General features: G+C 43.7%; 1 protein-coding gene across 1 annotated transcript in view; it reads right to left on the bottom strand.

Annotated features, from left to right (window-relative positions):
- The window catches only part of LOC109897747 (phosphatidylinositol 4-phosphate 3-kinase C2 domain-containing subunit alpha), a 73,385-nt gene that overhangs the window by 40,931 nt on the left and 13,309 nt on the right, over window positions 1-19,145 (bottom strand). Inside the window, exons 3-8 of the mRNA XM_031833040.1 lie at window positions 10,913-11,007; window positions 10,140-10,300; window positions 4,205-4,325; window positions 1,331-1,442; window positions 225-304; window positions 40-103 (exon numbers count right to left, since the gene is read on the bottom strand). Of these exons, the coding sequence (XP_031688900.1) occupies window positions 40-103; window positions 225-304; window positions 1,331-1,442; window positions 4,205-4,325; window positions 10,140-10,300; window positions 10,913-11,007 (633 nt within the window). The remainder of the gene's footprint in view (window positions 1-39; window positions 104-224; window positions 305-1,330; window positions 1,443-4,204; window positions 4,326-10,139; window positions 10,301-10,912; window positions 11,008-19,145) is intronic.

The following is a 19,145-nucleotide window of genomic DNA, read 5'->3' on the forward strand; positions in this document are numbered from 1 at the left end:
AATGCAGCATCAAAGAGGTGAATTTACTTCATAAATTACCTCATTCTGCAGGCAGATGTTGACTTGATTGTGATAGCCTTCCAGATAGTCGGCCAGGCCTTGCCTGGGGGGGGGGGGGGGGGGCGAGAGAATCAACAGATAGTTATTGGGAATTCCAGATGGCCTTATTTGGCTCCAGACAATGGTGAAGATGATGCGATAAGAAGCAGAAAGAAAGTTCCTACCTGGTGACCTTTTCCTTAAACAGCCTCTCCACTTGGCTCAGGTGCCTCTCCAAGTCCACCGGAGAGGAGTCATCTTCCGCCTGCATGCACACAAAGCATGAAACAATGAGATCTCACTGTGCTCTCACTCCAGTCTCACTAGGTGCTCAATGGCTGCAGTCCAAACACGTTATTTTTACCCCCTCAGCCCTGGCGCTAGCCACTTTCCCTTGGGGGAATCCCCATTGTAACCGGATGGAGTTTGATTGCCATCATAAATGAGGGTCCAATTCAATAACGTAGCCACCCTCGGTCCTCGATTTATAGCTCAAGGGAGCAAGTGAAGAACTCTGATCACTTATGGGGTTGACATGACCCACAATTCAACACAAACTGTAGTCACGTGTCATATCCCTTGGTGGCCGCGAAGTTTCATATTTAATCAACACAGCATTTTCGGCGAGACAAAATTATGACACGAGCTTACTAAAATATATATATAGATGAATTTAGCATTGGCTTAGTCTTGTAGTGAGTGGCCTATAAAAAACATAGCTAGCTTCATTAACATATTTTTGGCAATTCTGAAATGTATTGGAATAAATGACCAAACAATAAAACTAGCTGGCCAGCTATGGGTAACTGTAACTAGCAAGCTACCCGACAGGAGTTCTAGCTAGCTACGTTAGCTTACTAGGTACATTAATAGCTTTAGGTTGGTTGTTTTTAAGCTCAACTTCAAGATTTCCACCAAGAACATTGTCTCTCCGATCATCACTTTCCCTCGCTTGGGCAAGGCACATTTAAGGGCTGAGGACCGGGTTTAGACTGCAGTTTGTCTAGCTATTGATGTGAGATATCTTTCTCTCTCTGAAAGTCTACCCGTCGGTCTCTCTCTCTGAAAGTCTACCTGTCGGTCTCTCTCCGCAAGTCTACCTGTCGGTCTCTCTCTCTGAAAGTCTACCTGTCGGTCTCTCTCCGCAAGTCTGAAAGTTCGTCTTTCTGGACGTCTGTCTGTTTCATTGACCTTCCTCCAGGCCTCTGACCTCTAGCTGGTCTTTCTTTGTGACAAACACACACACACCAAAGTGATACGTCGCTGATTGGTTTGTTGGTTTGGGTCTTACCGATCGTGCCAGATCCCTTCTCATGGTGCTCTGGGAGAGCAGCTGGAGCTTGATCTCTGCTTCCCACTTCCTGCAGCTCTGTACATACTCGTGGCTGCCCAGGCTGTGTTTACTATGGAGAGGACACAGGACCAGGGGTCAAAGGTCAATGTGATATCATGGCACCAATCGGAAAAAAACATCAGGGATTACCTTGGTCCAAAAAGAAACACATGTTCTTCTGCCTTTTCAATCCGTTTTTAAATGTTTCCTGTTGCCTGCTCAAATGAACAACACCCGGCAGTAATATCCTTATGCTCAAACAATTGTGAGGCACGGGCCCAGTTCCATTTTAGCCTTCAGGCCCTAGCCCTTACCACCTCTCCTTTTGATATAGATCAAAGGATGGAATGATGTCAGCAAAATGATGGTGGATCCACCTAGACATCCTATAGGCTACAGTGGGACTTCCAGCATCTTGTTTAACTTCTTGCGGATCAGTGAGACGCTACTGTCCCATTTCGACAACATCCAGTGAAATGGCAGAGCGCCAAATTCAAATTACAATAAATATTCAACTTTAATGAAACCACATGTGCAATACATCAAAATAAAGCTTAACTTATACCGATATCAGGATTGCAGCCATAAGTGTCATCAACAACCACTGAATAGCATAGCGCTACATACAATAACAATTACTATAAATATTTATATTAATGAAATCACAAGTGCAATATAGGAAAACACAGTTTAGCCTTTTGTTAATCCACCTGTCGTGTCAGATTTTGAAATTTACTTTACAGCGAAAGCAATCCAAGCATTTGTGTAAGTTTATCGATCGCACGATAAACATTAAGTACACTTAGATTCAGGTAGCTCGGTCACGAAAATCAGAAAAGCAATCAAATTAATCGTTTACCTTTGATGATCTTCGGATGTTTTTACTCACGAGACTCCCAGTTACACAACAGATGTTCCTTTTGTTCTATAGGTTATTTTTAGATCCAAAATACCTCTGTTTGTTTGTCGCGTTATGTTCAGAAATCCACAGGAAAGAGTGGTAACGACCAAAAATTCCAAATAGTTTCCATAATGTCCACAGAAACATGTCAAACATTTTTATAATCAATCCTCAGGTTGTTTTCAAAATATTTAATTGATAATATATCAACTGCAAATGTCTTTCACAGTAGGAGAGGGAAAAGCAATAGCTATCCAAATTCTGTTGCGTGACCACTTGATGCGATGTTATCATTCTGGCTCATTTTTCAAAATAAAAGCCTGAAACTATGTCTGAAGACTGTTGACACCTTGAGGAAGCGATAGGAAAAGGAATCTGGTTCATATCCCTTTAAATCCAGCAACGGGAGGCTATGGAACATGGAGTTTTCAAAATAGAAGCCATATCACTTCTGTTATACTCACAGACAATATTTTGACAGTTTTGGAAACTTTGGAGTGTTTTCTATCCAATACTAATAATAATAATAATATGCATATATTAGCAACTGAGACTGAGGAGCTGGCCGTTTACAATGGGCACCTTTTCATCCAAGCTACTCAATACTGCCCCTGCAGCCATAAAAAGTTAACTTGTTGTTAATCCAGCCGCCATGTCAGATTTCAAAAAGGCTTTACGGCAAAAGCAAACCATGCGATTATCTGAGGACAACGCCCAGCACACAAATGCATAACAAATCATTTTCAACCATGGAGTTGCGACATGAAAGTCAGAAATAGCGATATAATATATGTCTTACCGTTGAAGATCTTCTTCTGTTGGCACTCCTAAAGGTCCCAGTTACATTACAAATGGTCATTTTGATCGATAATGTCTTTCTTTATATCCATAAAAACTCAGTTTAGCTGGCGCGCGAGCTTCAGTTAATAATCCACTCGGTTTCCTTCCTTCAAAATACATAAAAGTCTATACAAAATGAATCCCAAACGTGACCAATAAACTTATCCAAGTCTATCAACGTTTATAATCAAACTTTAGGTACCCTAATACGCAAATAAATGATACAATTTAAGACGTAGAATCGTTAGTCTTTACCAGAGATAAATACCAAAGAACGAGCTCTAATTCACACGCTTGAAAACACTACAGCCAAAATGGAAGCTATCTAGAAAATTTCTGGCTCAAACACCGGCCTGAAACTCTTTCTAAAGACTTTTGACATCTACTGGAAGCCCTAGGAACTGCAATCAGGCACGATTTCGCCCTATTATTAAAGTACCAGCCATTGAAATCAGTGGTATGATGAGGGGGCGGGGGGGGGGGGGGGGGGGAGAGTAGCAGGCAGTTTACTTTGGGCACGCTTTTCATCCGGAAGACAAAATACCACCCCCTAGCACAAAGAGGCTAAACACTTAACACCCACTTAAAAGTTAGAGTTCCCATGAATCTAAAGAGTGAGAGGGGGACCTGACTTGAGATGCTATGCTTAGCAGGGAACAATGGAAACATCGGCTGAGTCTAATTCCATCACTTTCTGAGGGCTTGCCAAGACCAGACAAGGCTGGGAGAGTCTTGATCACACACACACACACACACACACACACACACGTAGTGGGACACAAAGCAATACAAATATGTGCGCACGTATAAGTATACACACAATGTGCCTAAGAAGTCTCTAAAAAGGGAGACCTGCTATTGCACAACCCCTCCATTGTTTATTAGTAAAAGCATCCACTGCAAAATGGCCAAAGGGAAACATTTTCCTAACACAATTAAAAGACAAATAGCTCCCTGCTTGTGGAATGTTGGCAGTGATCTTATTGATATCCTTCTTTTATCTCACTCCCCTCTCTCTGCCAGGGGACATTGAGGCAGGATTGTGGGAAACGCAGGGGTCAGTGAGGTTTCTGAGTATGTGCAGGACTCACTTTTGCAGCACCTCCTCCTGGCCGCAGACCTTGAGGACGTAGCTGCCAATATCCACCTGGTTGAGGTCGTCATGAACCCAACATAGGGCCTGCATGATGAGGAGTTCCACAGGAGAACTCACTATGGGGTAGAAGGTGGTGGGTGAGAGAGAGAAAGAAGGGCGAGAGAGATTAAAAGAGGGGAGAGAGAAAAAGGGGGGGGGAGTGAGTGAGTGAGAGAGGGGAGAGAGAGAAAAGGGGGGGAGAGAGAGAAAAGGGGGGGGAGAGGAAGGATGGTTAAAACAAGCATAATTGCATACACAGACCTGTAAAGTGTATCCTTCCCTTTCCCTCTAATCACTGATTAGACATGATTGGTGAGCGCCAGCCCTCCACAGGGCTTTCAATGGTCCACTCATTTGTAATCAGTGAACACAAGAAAGGGAGAAAGGAAGAATGCACATGTAAAGTTTGAACAGGGCCATAGGCTGCATCTCACACTACTAAGGGGCATCAGGCATAAAGCAAGATGGCCTTTGTCTATGTCTCGTCACAGGTAGGAGGGGAGCAGATTTTAATGAAAGGAGGAGGTTAGATCTAGTGATCCACGCAATAAGTGAAGATTCCAAGTCCAAGAGGCTCAATGGAACTATGTCCGAAACAATCACTCATGTAAAAACAGTCAATTGGCCCGACAGAAGTTTTTTTTATACCGTGGTGGGCCTCTTGGACGGATTATACTCATACTTAACCTGTTCCCAGACCTGTATGTGCCGTCTTGCCAACTTCTATAGTCATGATAATGACTATAGAGTTGTCAAGATATCATAAACAGATCTAGGACAAGGCTAATTCATATTCTATTACCATATTCCCTTATTCAATAAAAACAGTTAACCGAATCCAGATCTCAAGATGCTACAGTACTCTGTTATTGGAAAACACATGTCAGCATGTCTCCTTCTAGGAAATATGTGTGTGTGAAACCTGACACACAACAGATCTGCCACTTCTGGCGGGGGGTTACTGCCTTCTCCGTTTGATGCCAACACACACACACACACACACACACACAATCACCCCGGGCTCTCCAGCAATAACAACCCCACACCCACTGAGGAATGGACCGGATTAAGGTACCAATACTAGAGGGATTCAGAGCGTGTTTTGATTGGTCACGCCTTGGTAGTGGGTGGGTGCTGTGAGGTGGCTTTCTAGGGATACTTGGGAGGCTAAAATCATCAACGACCGAAGAGGTAGCCTGTTCCCAGATCTGCTGGTGCTGCCTTGCCTCCTGGTCATAGGAGGAGGCAAGACAGCACAAACAGATCTGAGACCAGGCTGGCATTTCCGAGGGTGTGTGTTGATAAAATTTAAAAAAAAAAGACTCTACAAACTCACACATGGTGCTGGAATGTTTGAGACGTGCAAGGTCACACACACCAATATGGGTGTTAGGGGGTTGGTCTGGTCTAAAGCCAGATTGGTGTCTATGATTACAGTACTAGTCTAGCAACACAGCAGGATGCTAGGCAAAAGGAGAACATAACAAGTGAGAGAAAGAACATACCAGAAGATAATAAGAGAGAGAGTATGATGGCCAGTGCATTTCAGAGAACTGCAGCAGAGTTCAAAAGAGATGGTTTGATTAAGGTGGCATCCAACACTCAAAGCCACAAGACATCCACCTCAGCCAGTTCCCAGGGTTTCCCCTCTCCCCACACCAGGGTATCACTAACCTAAATCTTGCTGTTGGAGATTCTAGCCTAAGAAAGAAGTCATTATCTCCCCGGTAACAGAAGCCAGCTCGGCTCTGATTGGCTGTTAAATACAGTAAGAGTGTCAGCGGAGAGCAGAGAAGCTGCAACAGTAGCAGTTGGGGAAAGAGTTGTCTGGGAATGGGTCCCCCCCCCGGTTTACTTTTCCACGTGTCACATTTAGGAAGCTGGTAAAACGCTGGTGGAAGTGGAAGAAAGGGGCCTGGCCTACCTGACGACAAAGAGAGGAACGCCACAGATTAGAGAAGCAAGAGACAGGGAAAGAAAACAAACAACTTTTCCGCCTGCTCTCCTTCCCCCCGCACACCTCTCTTCTAATAGAATAGAGAACTGAAGGCCAGTGTTCCTGTGTGCCGATATATACGACCTTGGCTTTTCCATTGTGACCAATCAGGGGAATCTAAACACAACAATGTGGGTCAGCACAATTGGGTAGCAAACCAGGAAGTGAACCGAGGAGGAGGCGGTGTGGCCAGCGAATCAGGCCTGGCCGTACAGTACAGGGGAAGGAAGAGACAGTATGACCAGTTAGTGAGGTACAGAGAGAAACTGGGTCAGCAGGACTGGGCACGCACACAAGCACAACACACGAAATAGCAAACGATACCAGTTTGTTTGGCACAGAGGGTAAAAAAAAAAAAAGGCAATTAGGACAGATGAAACACAGACATCATGTGAGGAAAGGGAGGGACGCCATTTGTAGCTTCCCAGCTAGAGTCCTCAGTGGGGACAGACAGCGCCTAAGCTCATAACACAGTCAGTATTATCCACACACAAAAGGTTGGTGTTGATTCGCTGCCAGGGCCCAGGGAGTCCAGGACAGACTCCATCAGAGAACTTGGTCACAGTGTGCGGGCCAAGAGAGATCAGTGATTGGCTTTGGAGGGGTTGCCTCGGAGGCGGAGCTACAAACCTGGGGTCAGCCAATGACAACGCACCCCCAGAGAGTGAACGAAAAGCCCTTTGGACGAATGAGAAGATAATATAGAGAAGGCCTTATACAGTAACTACTGCAGGACAGGGGTATAGAGAAGGCCTTATACAGTAACTACTGCAGGACAAGGGTACAGAGAAGGCCTTTGGTGCGACACAGGGACAAGGGTACAGAGAAGGCCTTTGGGGCGACACAGGGACAAGGGTATAGAGAAGGCCTTTGGGGCGACACAGGGACAAGGGTACAGAGGAGGCCTTTGGTGCAGGGGCCCAACCTTTTATGTGAGGAGAGGGAATGTGGCATATTCCCACAACAACAAAACATATATTTTTTAAATGATAATAGTAGCTCCAACTCCAAAAAGTTCTGAGACACTGTGAAGTCCATGGAGAACAAGAGCACCTCCTCCCAGCTGCCCACTGCACTGAGGCTAGGTAACACGGTCACCACTGATAAATCCATGATTATCGAAAACTTCAATAAGCATTTCTCAACGGCTGGCCATGCCTTCCGCCTGGCTACTTCAACCTCGGCCAACAGCTCCGCCCCCCCCGCAGCTCCTCGCCCAAGCCTCTCCAGGTTCTCCTTTACCCAAATCCAGATAGCAGATGTTCTGAAAGAGCTGCAAAACCTGGACCCGTACAAATCAGCTGGGCTTGACAATCTGGACCCTCTATTTCTGAAACTATCTGCCACCATTGTCGCAACCCCTATTACCAGCCTGTTCAACCTCTCTTTCATATCGTCTGAGATCCCCAAGGATTGGAAAGCTGCCGCAGTCATCCCCCTGTTCAAAGGGGGAGACACCCTGGACCCAAACTGTTACAGACCTATATCCATCCTGCCCTGCCTATTTAAGGTCTTCGAAAGCCAAGTCAACAAACAGGTCACTGACCATCTCGAATCCCACCGTACCTTCTCCGCTGTGCAATCTGGTTTCCGAGCCGGTCATGGGTGCACCTCAGCCACACTCAAGGTACTAAACGACATCATAACCGCCATCAATAAAAGACAGTACTGTGCAGCAGTCTTCATCGACCTTGCCAAGGCTTTCGACTCTGTCAATCACCATATTCTTATCGGCAGACTCAGTAGCCTCGGTTTTTCGGATGACTGCCTTGCCTGGTTCACCAATTACTTTGCAGACAGAGTTCAGTGTGTCAAATCGGAGGGCATGCTGTCCGGTCCTCTGGCAGTCTCTATGGGGGTGCCACAGGGTTCAATTCTCGGGCCGACTCTTTTCTCTGTGTATATCAATGATGTTGCTCTTGCTGCGGGCGATTCCCTGATCCACCTCTACGCAGACGACACCATTCTATATACTTTCGGCCCGTCTTTGGACACTGTGCTATCTAACCTCCAAACAAGCTTCAATGCCATACAACACTCCTTCCGTGGCCTCCAACTGCTCTTAAACGCTAGTAAAACCAAATGCATGCTTTTCAACCGGTCGCTGCCTGCACCTGCATGCCCGACTAGCATCACCACCCTGGATGGTTCCGACCTAGAATATGTGGACGTCTATAAGTACCTAGGTGTCTGGCTAGACTGCAAACTCTCCTTCCAGACTCATATCAAACATCTCCAATCGAAAATCAAATCAAGAGTCGGCTTTCTATTCCGCAACAAAGCCTCCTTCACTCAAGCCGCCAAGCTTACCCTAGTAAAACTGACTATCCTACCGATCCTCGACTTCGGCGATGTCATCTACAAAATGGCTTCCAACACTCTACTCAGCAAACTGGATGCAGTCTATCACAGTGCCATCCGTTTTGTCACTAAAGCACCTTATACCACCCACCACTGCGACTTGTATGCTCTAGTCGGCTGGCCCTCGCTACATATTCGTCGCCAGACCCACTGGCTCCAGGTCATCTACAAGTCTATGCTAGGTAAAGCTCCGCCTTATCTCAGCTCACTGGTCACGATGGCAACACCCATCCGTATCACGCGCTCCAGCAGGTGTATCTCACTGATCATCCCTAAAGCCAACACCTCATTTGGCCGCCTTTCGTTCCAGTACTCTGCTGCCTGTGACTGGAACGAATTGCAAAAATCGCTGAAGTTGGAGACTTTTATCTCCCTCACCAACTTCAAACATCAGCTATCTGAGCAGCTAACCGATCGCTGCAGCTGTACATAGTCTATTGGTAAATAGCCCACCCTTTTCACCTACCTCATCCCCATACTGTTTTTATTTATTTACTTTTCTGCACACCAATATCTCTACCTGTACATGACCATCTGATCTTTTATCACTCCAGTGTTAATCTGCAAAATTGTAATTATTTGCCTACCTCCTCATGCCTTTTGCACACATTGTATATAGACCCCCCCTTTGTTTTCTACTGTGTTATTGACTTGTTAATTGTTTACTCCATGTGTAACTCTTTGTTGTATGCTCACACTGCTATGCTTTATCTTGGCCAGGTCGTAGTTGCAAATGAGAACTTGTCCTCAACTAGCCTACCTGGTTAAATAAAGGTGTTCTCAACTAGCCTACCTGGTTAAATAAAGGTGTTCTCAACTAGCCTACCTGGTTAAATAAAGGTGTTCTCAACTAGCCTACCTGGTTAAATAAAGGTGTTCTCAACTAGCCTACCTGGTTAAATAAAGGTGTTCTCAACTAGCCTACCTGGTTAAATAAAGGTGTTCTCAACTAGCCTACCTGGTTAAATAAAGGTGTTCTCAACTAGCCTACCTGGTTAAATAAAGGTGTTCTCAACTAGCCTACCTGGTTAAATAAAGGTGAAATAAAAAAAATAAAAATAAAATAGTAAACTGGCTGTTCCCGAATGCTGCTTCCTCCTTCAGACCTCTCATCCAGTGTTCTCATCTTCTATGTGAAGCTCAGTCTTAAAAAGGGAAATGCCTCAGATACAAATAGAAAAGTAAAATGAATTGGAGTTGGGTTATTGAAACCTGGAAGAGCTCCATTCTAAAAAATAAAAATAAAAAAAAGAGGCCAATTGATGTCATTGCATACTTTTATGGGTATAAAGGTGTCTTACCACAAAGCCTGCACACTCAGGGTCTGGGACCACTAAGCTCCTATGTTTGGGTCAGGGTTGCAAAGAAACGTTCCTAAAATTCCCAGGTTTTCCAGAAATCCCATTTGGAGGATTCTGTTTCCCCTCCTGATTCCCGGGAACTCTCCTATCGGGATTTCTGGAAAACCTGGGAATTTTGAGAACGTTTATGGGATTTAGCAATGTTAGTAGGTGTATTGTGTTATTGTCCTTACCGTCGCAGGTGAAGGTGACAGGCTCCTGGGACTCTGAGATCTCGATGGACACCTTGACGCTACAGCCATTGTCCCCGCCCCCATCCCTCTGAGGGATGACTGCACTCAGCACATACCCCGGGTTGGTGTGGAGGTCATCATGGGTGAACTTTGACCTCAGGCTGAAAAAAAAAATAGCCAGTATGTCATCTTTACCGTTCATAAACTTCATATCCTTAATGATCTTATTTGTATTTCCTTAAATTAGCTTATCTAGAAGTTATACACCCATAAACTAGTAGATAAGTAGGAGAATGGATCATAAAGGGATTAACTTCCCATAAAAAAGTAAAACATGTATTGTCACATACATTTCACTGCATCTATCTAGTGTGTTGTTTTACAGGGTCAGACAGACATATGCCGCCCCTGGAGCAGATTAAGTGCCTTGCTTGGGACACATCAGCAGATTTTCACCATGTCGGCTCAGGTATTCGAACCAGCGACCTTTCAGTTACTGGCCCAACGCGCAAACCACTAGGCTACCTGGAGCACTTTCACTGCCCCGTACTTCCTTATGGGATCCAAAGAACTTCAAATACTCTTCTGCTTTGCTGATATTTGTTGCATATGTGTTTATTGAATAGTGTGTGTGTGTGGTGTAATGCAGGTGTTCATCATGTCAGAGTGATTCCCAGAGCACAGATATTCATCACTGCACCCTGAAAGGACTGGAGTGAGGCTGCATACCGAATCATTCAAACATTATAGCACACACACACACGGTGGCTTACGTTGCTACGTCTTCACAGAAGGCTACAACTTCTAGGTTCTGGGCTTCCTTCTCCTCCAGGGCGGTGTACAGTACTCTCACAGGTCTCTTATCGTGCTGCAAGACAACGACACACAACAGTAAGCAAACAGAAAAACAGTTCATGGGCCAAAACACACATTTCATATGGAATTTAATTGGTGTTCGGTTAGTCATGCATGCATGTATGTATGTATTGTAAACAGATTAAAACACAAAAACTTGCAGTAAAGACAGGAAATACAAATGAGCACCCCAACACTAAATTGGACCAATCCACGAATACATTTACACATTATACAAACTGACTGAGGCTCTGTTCATTTAGTCTTGTGCATTTTCCCCAAAGTAACTGAGGTGTTTAGGAGTGGTGTATGCTGACGGCTTAAATAATGAGGAGACATTTTGATATGAACGCATTGAATCCCATCGAGTGAATAAACATCAAGTCAGGAGGGGCAGAGACTGGGGCAAAAAGCTACACACTAAAAGGACCCCCCTAGGAATTGAGTTCTGGGATTCCTGGATGTAGTGTGAAAGCTGCCAGGAACTGGCAGGAAGTACGCCCCATAATATTACAAACTAGCCATCTAAGAATGCGTATCCTTTCCTGTGCAACAGGAAATTACCAGCAAAAGTCCCGCCTCTTCATCGTCTACTGTGATTTGGCACAACCGCACAAGAGGTGTGTTGGAATTCAGTGACATCACGATGCACACAGAGGAGCGCTGGAATTCAGTGACATCACGATGCATGAAAGAGAACGACTGATTCTGCTCAGAGGGAATTGGGGAGGGTAACAAAAATGCCTCGTAGGCAGAGTCCCTTTCGTGTGTTGTTCCATGTGTTACATTTTAAACCAAAAACACAAATGTGTGATTTCTAGGACACGGACTAAAAGTTGCATCAGAGCACAGCTTTACACTGAACAACATTCCACTAGCAAAGTAATTGCACCTGGAGAGCCAATCACATTCTCTGTAGCCGATGGAAAACCTGTTTAAAGGTTAACATTCAGAAGACCACAGGGCCAGATGAATTACCAAAGACGCGTACTCTGAGCATGCACTGACGAGCTGGCAAGTCTTCACTGACATTTTCAACCCATCCTCAACCCAGTCTGTAATACCTACATGTTTCAAGACGACCACCATTGTCCCTGTGCCCAAGAACGCGAAGGTAACTTGTCTAAAATGACAATCACCCCATAGCACTCACATCTGGGTTGTTCGCCAATGCTGGAAGGGGGGCCTTCCCCCAGAGTGAAAAAGTTTGTGATCCCCTGCGCTAGAGAACGTTGCCGGGCAGCTCAAACATAAGCACCAACACTTGATTAACAGTGTAAACTATTGTAGAGGATTCATTGCATGAAGAAATATATCAGGATTTTTTTTGTTTTGTTTCCTTTACAATAAAATGTAGTCCTATAGCCTATTTTAGTTTCCTTTACAATAAAAACACACTAATGTAATCCATTTGATTAACTTTATTTGTAGATTTGATTAGTAATAGACTTAATAGGAAAAGTCCAGTTACAGCTCTGTTTGACAAAGTAGAAATTAAAAAGATGATAATAATAAATAATAACAACCCCAGGTGCACAGGTGAAATGATTTGCCTAAACAAAAGCACCAGCGCATGAACAATCGTAAAGGATGAATTCCATAAAAAAAATGTGGAAATTAATTAATGACAAGATAAAGTAATTTGTTGATCGTATTGGAAACTGTATTGTGGCCTTATACGTGTGCCTTTTCACATTAATCAATCTAGTCTTCTCTTTATGCTTCGTGTCCACAGTCGGCACACATTTTCGGGGCTTTGTGCGAGCAAGCCCCACAAACAAAATTGATTGAACTTCAGTTTATGGGCCTTGTTTTGTGTGCACATGCCGCACGTGTGGCATGGCCTCTCACACAAGAGGTTGTGTGGCATGGTCTCTGGGGAAAAAGGTCCACCCCATACCTATCATACCAAAATGACTCCACATTCCACGGACACACAAGAGTACAATAAATGCTTTGAGTTCATCCATAAACATGTCTCATGTACGGTTTCCTTTTCTGTGCGCATAAGCAACAGTACAATCTGATATGCTGCAACATCTGCATGTCAAACTCATCACTCCTTTCTACCTAAACCGTGCCCCCCCCCCCCCAGACTCCTGTCTCACCGTGCCGTCCCCCCCCAGACTCCTGTCTCACCGTGCCGTCCCCCCCCAGACTCCTGTCTCACTGTGCCGTCCCCCCCAGACTCCTGTCTCACCGTGCCGTCCCCCCCAGACTCCTGTCTCACCGTGCCGTCCCCCCCCAGACTCCTGTCTCACCGTGCCATCCCTCCCAGACTCCTGTCTCACCGTGCCATCCCTCCCAGACTCCTGTCTGGCAGTTGGGATCAACGTCTGTTGGCTCTGTTGTTTTTCTGCGGCGAGACTCAGGCATCGGAGGCAGAGGCTCGAAGTAAACATCAGAATCAGATTACTTTTCATCAGCAACGTCGATTTCAAGTTCAATAGCCAACCCGCCATCCAACTCATCTAAATTCTGCAACATTTGCAATGCTGTCAGTGCATCCATTTGTTTGGTTGGGCATGCTATTGTATGGTTGTACTCAGCGTCTATAAATGGTATATCATTTCCTGAGTCATATCAATCTTTCATTATAAATGAAGACCGCCCACGACTCTTTATCATTACACTATTGTTCTAAATTCAATCATCCTCTTCACCCTCAGAATTCAGATCAAATTTAATCACCCTCTTCCTCATTCAGTTCATTGAAGTCACATGCACCATTATCAGTTTGTCAGGTGTCTATTCATTGATGACAGAATAGCATATTTTAATTGTATGTGATTGGTTTTATGTTACTTGTAGCCAAAGCAATGCTGCCGTGCAAGTGGTCATGTTCTGAATGCATGGACAGCACGGATATTCCTGGAAAAAGTCACACTTGGAAATAGAGCTGCACCTCTTCAATTGAGAGAGTTATGACACTAATAAATGTCATAGAACCAGCAGACCATGCTCTTTCTGATACTATATAGAAGTCAAAATGTCTTACACGCATGTGACTGAAGGAGGATTTGATAAAGTGATGCTCCTTTCCCTGCATCTGTTAACCCACTGTTCCTAGGCCGTCATTGAAAATAAGAATTTGTTCTTAACTGACTTGCCTAGTTAAATAAAAGGTAACATAAAATTTAAAAAATTTAGGCATAGTTGAGGTGGGCCTGACTGGCATTGTTCCTTTCCTGCTCATCAACTTTGATCGAGTCAAGGATATATGTTTTGCATTATTCTAAAGGCCTAATGCAACACATAGCATATTTTCGTTTTCCTTACAATACATTTGATTAGTGATAGAGTTAGTCAATAACAGTCCTGTAACAGCTTATTTTTACAAAAGATAAACATAAGAGAATGGCATCAATTCGCAAGGCACACGGTCAAATTATTAACATGAGCGCCAATTCTGATAAAGAGGCATATCAAACAATTAAAAACAACATCTTATCGCCCATTCCATCCATGTCATTCTGTGGGCTGGTATCGTTGGTGCATTCAGAAAGAATTCAGACCCCTAGACTTTTCCCACATGGTTACGTTACAGCCTTATTCATCTGGTCTGATGAAACCAAGATTGAACTCTTTGGCCTGAATGCCAGGCGTCACGTCTGGAGGAAACCTGGCACCATCCATACGGTGAAGCATGGTGGTGGTAGCATCATGCTGTGGGGATATTTCTCTCACAGCAGGGACTGGGAGACTGGTCAGGATCGAGGGAAAGATAGAGAGATCCTTGATTAAAACCTGCTCCAGAGCACTCAGGACCTTGGAAAGTGAACCTTCACCCCAGTCTAACAGGACAATGACCCTAAGCACACAGCCAAGCAAACACAGGAGTGGCTTCGTCGCTCTGAATGTCCTCTGAATGTCCTTGAGTGGCCCAGCCAGAGCTCGGACTTGAACACGAACAAACATATTTGAGTTCTGAAAATAGCTGTGCAGCGACGCTCTCTATCCAACCTGACAAACCTTGAGAGGATCTGCAGAGAAAGCAAGAAACTCCAAATACAGGTGTGCCAAGCTTGTATCATCATAACCAAGAAGACTCAAGGATGTAATCGCTACCAAAGGTGCTTCAAAGTACTGAGTAAAGGGTCTGAATACTTACGTAAATGTGATATTTCCAGTTTCTAAAAACCAGTTTTTGCTTTGTCATTATGGGGTAGTGTGTGTAGATTGATGAGGGAATATATATATATATATATATATATATATATATTAGAATAAGGCTGTAATGTAACAAAATGTAGAAAAAGTCAAGGGGTCTGAATAATTTCAGAATGCACTATATATTGTTTTATAAAAATATTCTAATTCATTGTTTTTATTTCATATCCCAATACCTAGGTGTATGTAGTAATGCATGAAAACAAACTGATTAAGAACATTTGAGGTAAACAAAAAAAGAGAAACCTCCAATGTTTTATCAGAGCCCCTCTGTCGGGCACCATCTTAACCATAGTTAAGATGGCACCCACACACACGCTGCTGCTACTACTACAGTCTGTCTATTATCTATCCTGTTGCCTAGTAACGTTACCCTTACCTATATGTACAGTACATCACTACCACAATTACCTCATACCCCTGCACACTTGGTACTGGTACTTCCTGTATATAGCCATGTTATTTTCTACTCCCTACATTCTACTCGCTGTTGTCTACAAAGCATGTGAAATAAAATTGTATTCTACACTTCCATGTTAAGAGATCTATGAAAAATCTAAACACGCACACTTAATGGCCAGCAAGGTAATGTCAGTTTTGTTTATAGAGAAGGTCCCATCTTTCCAGTTGTTTATAAGAACAGGATGTTATGGCTGTCTATCTGCAATTGAAGAAATGAGTAGTACAATGGTAATGCTGTACTGCAACATAAGTCTGCCTTCTTCATGTTGGTCATTCAGCGGGTGAAGAACATAGCAGATTAGCTCATAAAATAATGCTCACTTTGCTCAGCGGTTCTTAACTTCACACAAGCAAAACCAACAACTCGGACATGAAATGTGACTGAACCTAGAAGTGGCATCAGGGTCGTGTTCATTAGGTGCCAAACGGAAGACAACCGACTGGAATATGGAAAGACTACCTGGACTTGTCCAATAAGAAAATGCTTATTTTAGCTTTCTGTTGAAAAACGTTTTTTTTTTTTAAGTATTTGTTGCGGAGAACTTTTACAGAGACAAACATGGTTTTGACCAGAAATAGTATTAAAATGAAACATTTACAAAGCAGTGTGCTAGTAGCGTCTCTCGCTCTCACCAAGCACCTTGTACATCCCATCTAGCCAGGCAAGAAAGGAGTGAGGGATTAGCAGTGTGTGTTTTTATACACAATCCATTCATTGAAAACAAACATGCAAAGATAATCCAATGAGGCATTGTGAGCGGTGTGTTCACTCACATCCCCCCACAGGACAGACACCGGCATGTTAGACAGGCCCGTCTTTGTATTCTCTGGTTCATTGTCTGACAGGGGTGAGTAAGTGAGTGAGAGAGAGGATGGGTAAGGCCCATGTGACTCACAGATCATTAATCTAACTGTGGTTTGCTTTAGTCCACCCTACTGTTCTGAGTCAGGTCCAGTCTGCTTTACAACTCCTCCGTCTTAGGTCAGTCTTAAGAGTAAACAGTAAACCACTTTATTGTCCGAGGCTTGTCCAGTTTTGCTGCCTGTAGCTGTCCTAGAATGGTACCTACTTCACTAGCCCAGGTTATTAGTGGTTTAGTAATACTATAGACTTCCACCGGCAGGAGTCTATTGTACTTTCCTCAACCTCTTCACCATTCTTGGTTGGCCCTGGTTAACTAGGTCAAGAGAACCAGCTGACCAAATTCAGTTTAACTTCCTGATTTGAAAAAGGAAGTCAATGATTTCTCTCTAGTTTAAACTTCCACTGAGGCATTATAGAAATCAAATTTTTCAACAAAGGTTGCAGTTGTTGTCTAGCTAGGACTTCACCAGCTATTTCAGAGAATGCCATTGGTGGTTGTTTCCCTCTCACCCACAATGTACTTCCCGTTTGTTGAAAGTAAAACCGGGTGAGGGGTGAAGACACAGAGTTCACTTGTATCCATCGTCACTCTGTAGGCCCATCGATACACCACCACACAGGGCGTATGGAAGAGATCAGTATGCAGCACGAAAATTATAATTTAGTCATAACTGCTCTGCCATTTCCTGGTTTCTAAAATTCTAATAGGTTGCCTAATTTCAGTTTATATGTCACAAAATAAGCAAGTATAGTGTAGCGAATCATTGTGCCATTTAAACCACTGTGAAATATGTTTTCCCATAAACCAAAAATATTGTATTTTCAGCTGGTGTACAAAACTGAAAGTAAAAATATTTTAAAAAAACTAAAGAATGGGAACAATAGAAATAACACAGACAGAACCAATCTACTGCTTCTTAAGACTTCCTTTCAATGAGAATGACAGATATATATAACTCAAATTTCTATGTGAATGTGGTCGGGTCGCCCAAAAAGTTACATATTGGGAAAGGGATATACTGACCTTGTCAGTTGTACAACTGAAATGTGTCCATTCATCAACTGTCCCCACACACAGAAACAAGCACAATAGCCTGTCGTAACAGGCAAGTCCTAGCTAGTACTCTGCTGTGACGACACAGGCGTTCTGTGCGTACAAAAGTCTTGACTTCGCAATGACTGAACTCTATGGTGCACTTCAGTGCTCTGTTGCAGATGGTGATGTCCCCTGGGCTTACTGCATGCTGGGAAGTCCTCTCGGCTTTCCAATACAAACTGCAGGGGGAGCTGGCCTGACTAAATGTTTTTTAAATCTGAGACATATCCGTTGTTCGAGCAGTTAATGTTGTTTGCTTGACTTTGGTTCTTCAGTACAAGGGCCCGGCCCTGGGCTTAGCTACCACAGGTTGTCAAAGAGAGAAGAAAAAAAAAAAACGAAAAGAAAAACAGGCGGATGTAAATACAATTGTTACCTCCTGAACTAAGCGCACTTGTTTAATTTAATACAAGAGCAAACATTACCACAGAAACAAACTCCACCTGCTTTGCAACATCTGATGCCAGCCCTTGTAGTGTTATCAACAACAGGCTTCCTTACACCCAACCTGTTAATCTGGAAGGTAACAAAATAGCACTCTGGCTCAAGTAGGGAGTTGACTGTGATATGTTGTGGGCCAGATTACTATGGGTCTGGAAACCGATAAGGGGTGTCTTGGTCTGTAGAAGGTAACACTACACCACTGTGCCATGCTGGTTCAGAGTAGTGCTTTGCCCACCAGCACTCTCACAGTATTACACACTCGGCCTATATGAGAGCGCCTGCTGCCATGGCAACACTGGGCCGCTCTGGGGCTTGTCAGATGAGTCTGCAGTGGGGCATGGTGGGGAGCTGTATGGGCTTGTCCCAGTTTAGGCTATACCAACATTACTGCTGCCTGGCAGCTAGGCTAGCAAACTAGGGCAACACACTGTTAAGGCGAAAGCATGTACAACAGATCGACATGAATGCACACATCCAGACAACACGTTATGTAACAGTAGTATGTTTAACATACAGACATAGGACAGGCAGACAAACGTTCACAGAAAAACAGACATAGTGAACTGGACATAGTTCTCAACTAATGGTATACAGTTGATGACAGACACATTGAAAGGGTTTTAGGTAAATCTGACATGTCACAGATATTTGTTAAATCAAATCTTATTTGTCACGTGCCGAATACAAAAAGTGGAGACTTTACAGTGAAATGCTTACTTACACACTAAAATAGATGAAAAGATAATAGTAACAAAATAACAATGAGCTATATACAAGGAGTAACGGTACTGAGTCAGTGTACTGGGGCACGAGGTAGTTGCAGTGATTGATCGAGGTAATATGTAGGTTTGGTTAGGTGATTGATTGTATTACTAACCTCATCAAAAAAAAGAAACATCTTCTCATGTCAACTGTGGCATCTTTCTTTTGGTGTTTTTCAGAGTTAGTAGAAAGGCCTCTTTAGTGTCCTAAGTTTTAATAACTGTGACCTTAATTGCCTACAGTCTGTAAGCTGTTAGCATCTTAATGACCATTCCACAGGTGTATGTTCATTGAACAAGCATGGGAAACCGTGTTTAAACCATTTTCAAAGAAGATCCGTGAAGTTATTTGG

The sequence above is a fragment of the Oncorhynchus kisutch genome, linkage group LG10 (genome assembly GCF_002021735.2).
Source record: "Oncorhynchus kisutch isolate 150728-3 linkage group LG10, Okis_V2, whole genome shotgun sequence".
Lineage (NCBI taxonomy): Eukaryota > Metazoa > Chordata > Actinopteri > Salmoniformes > Salmonidae > Oncorhynchus > Oncorhynchus kisutch.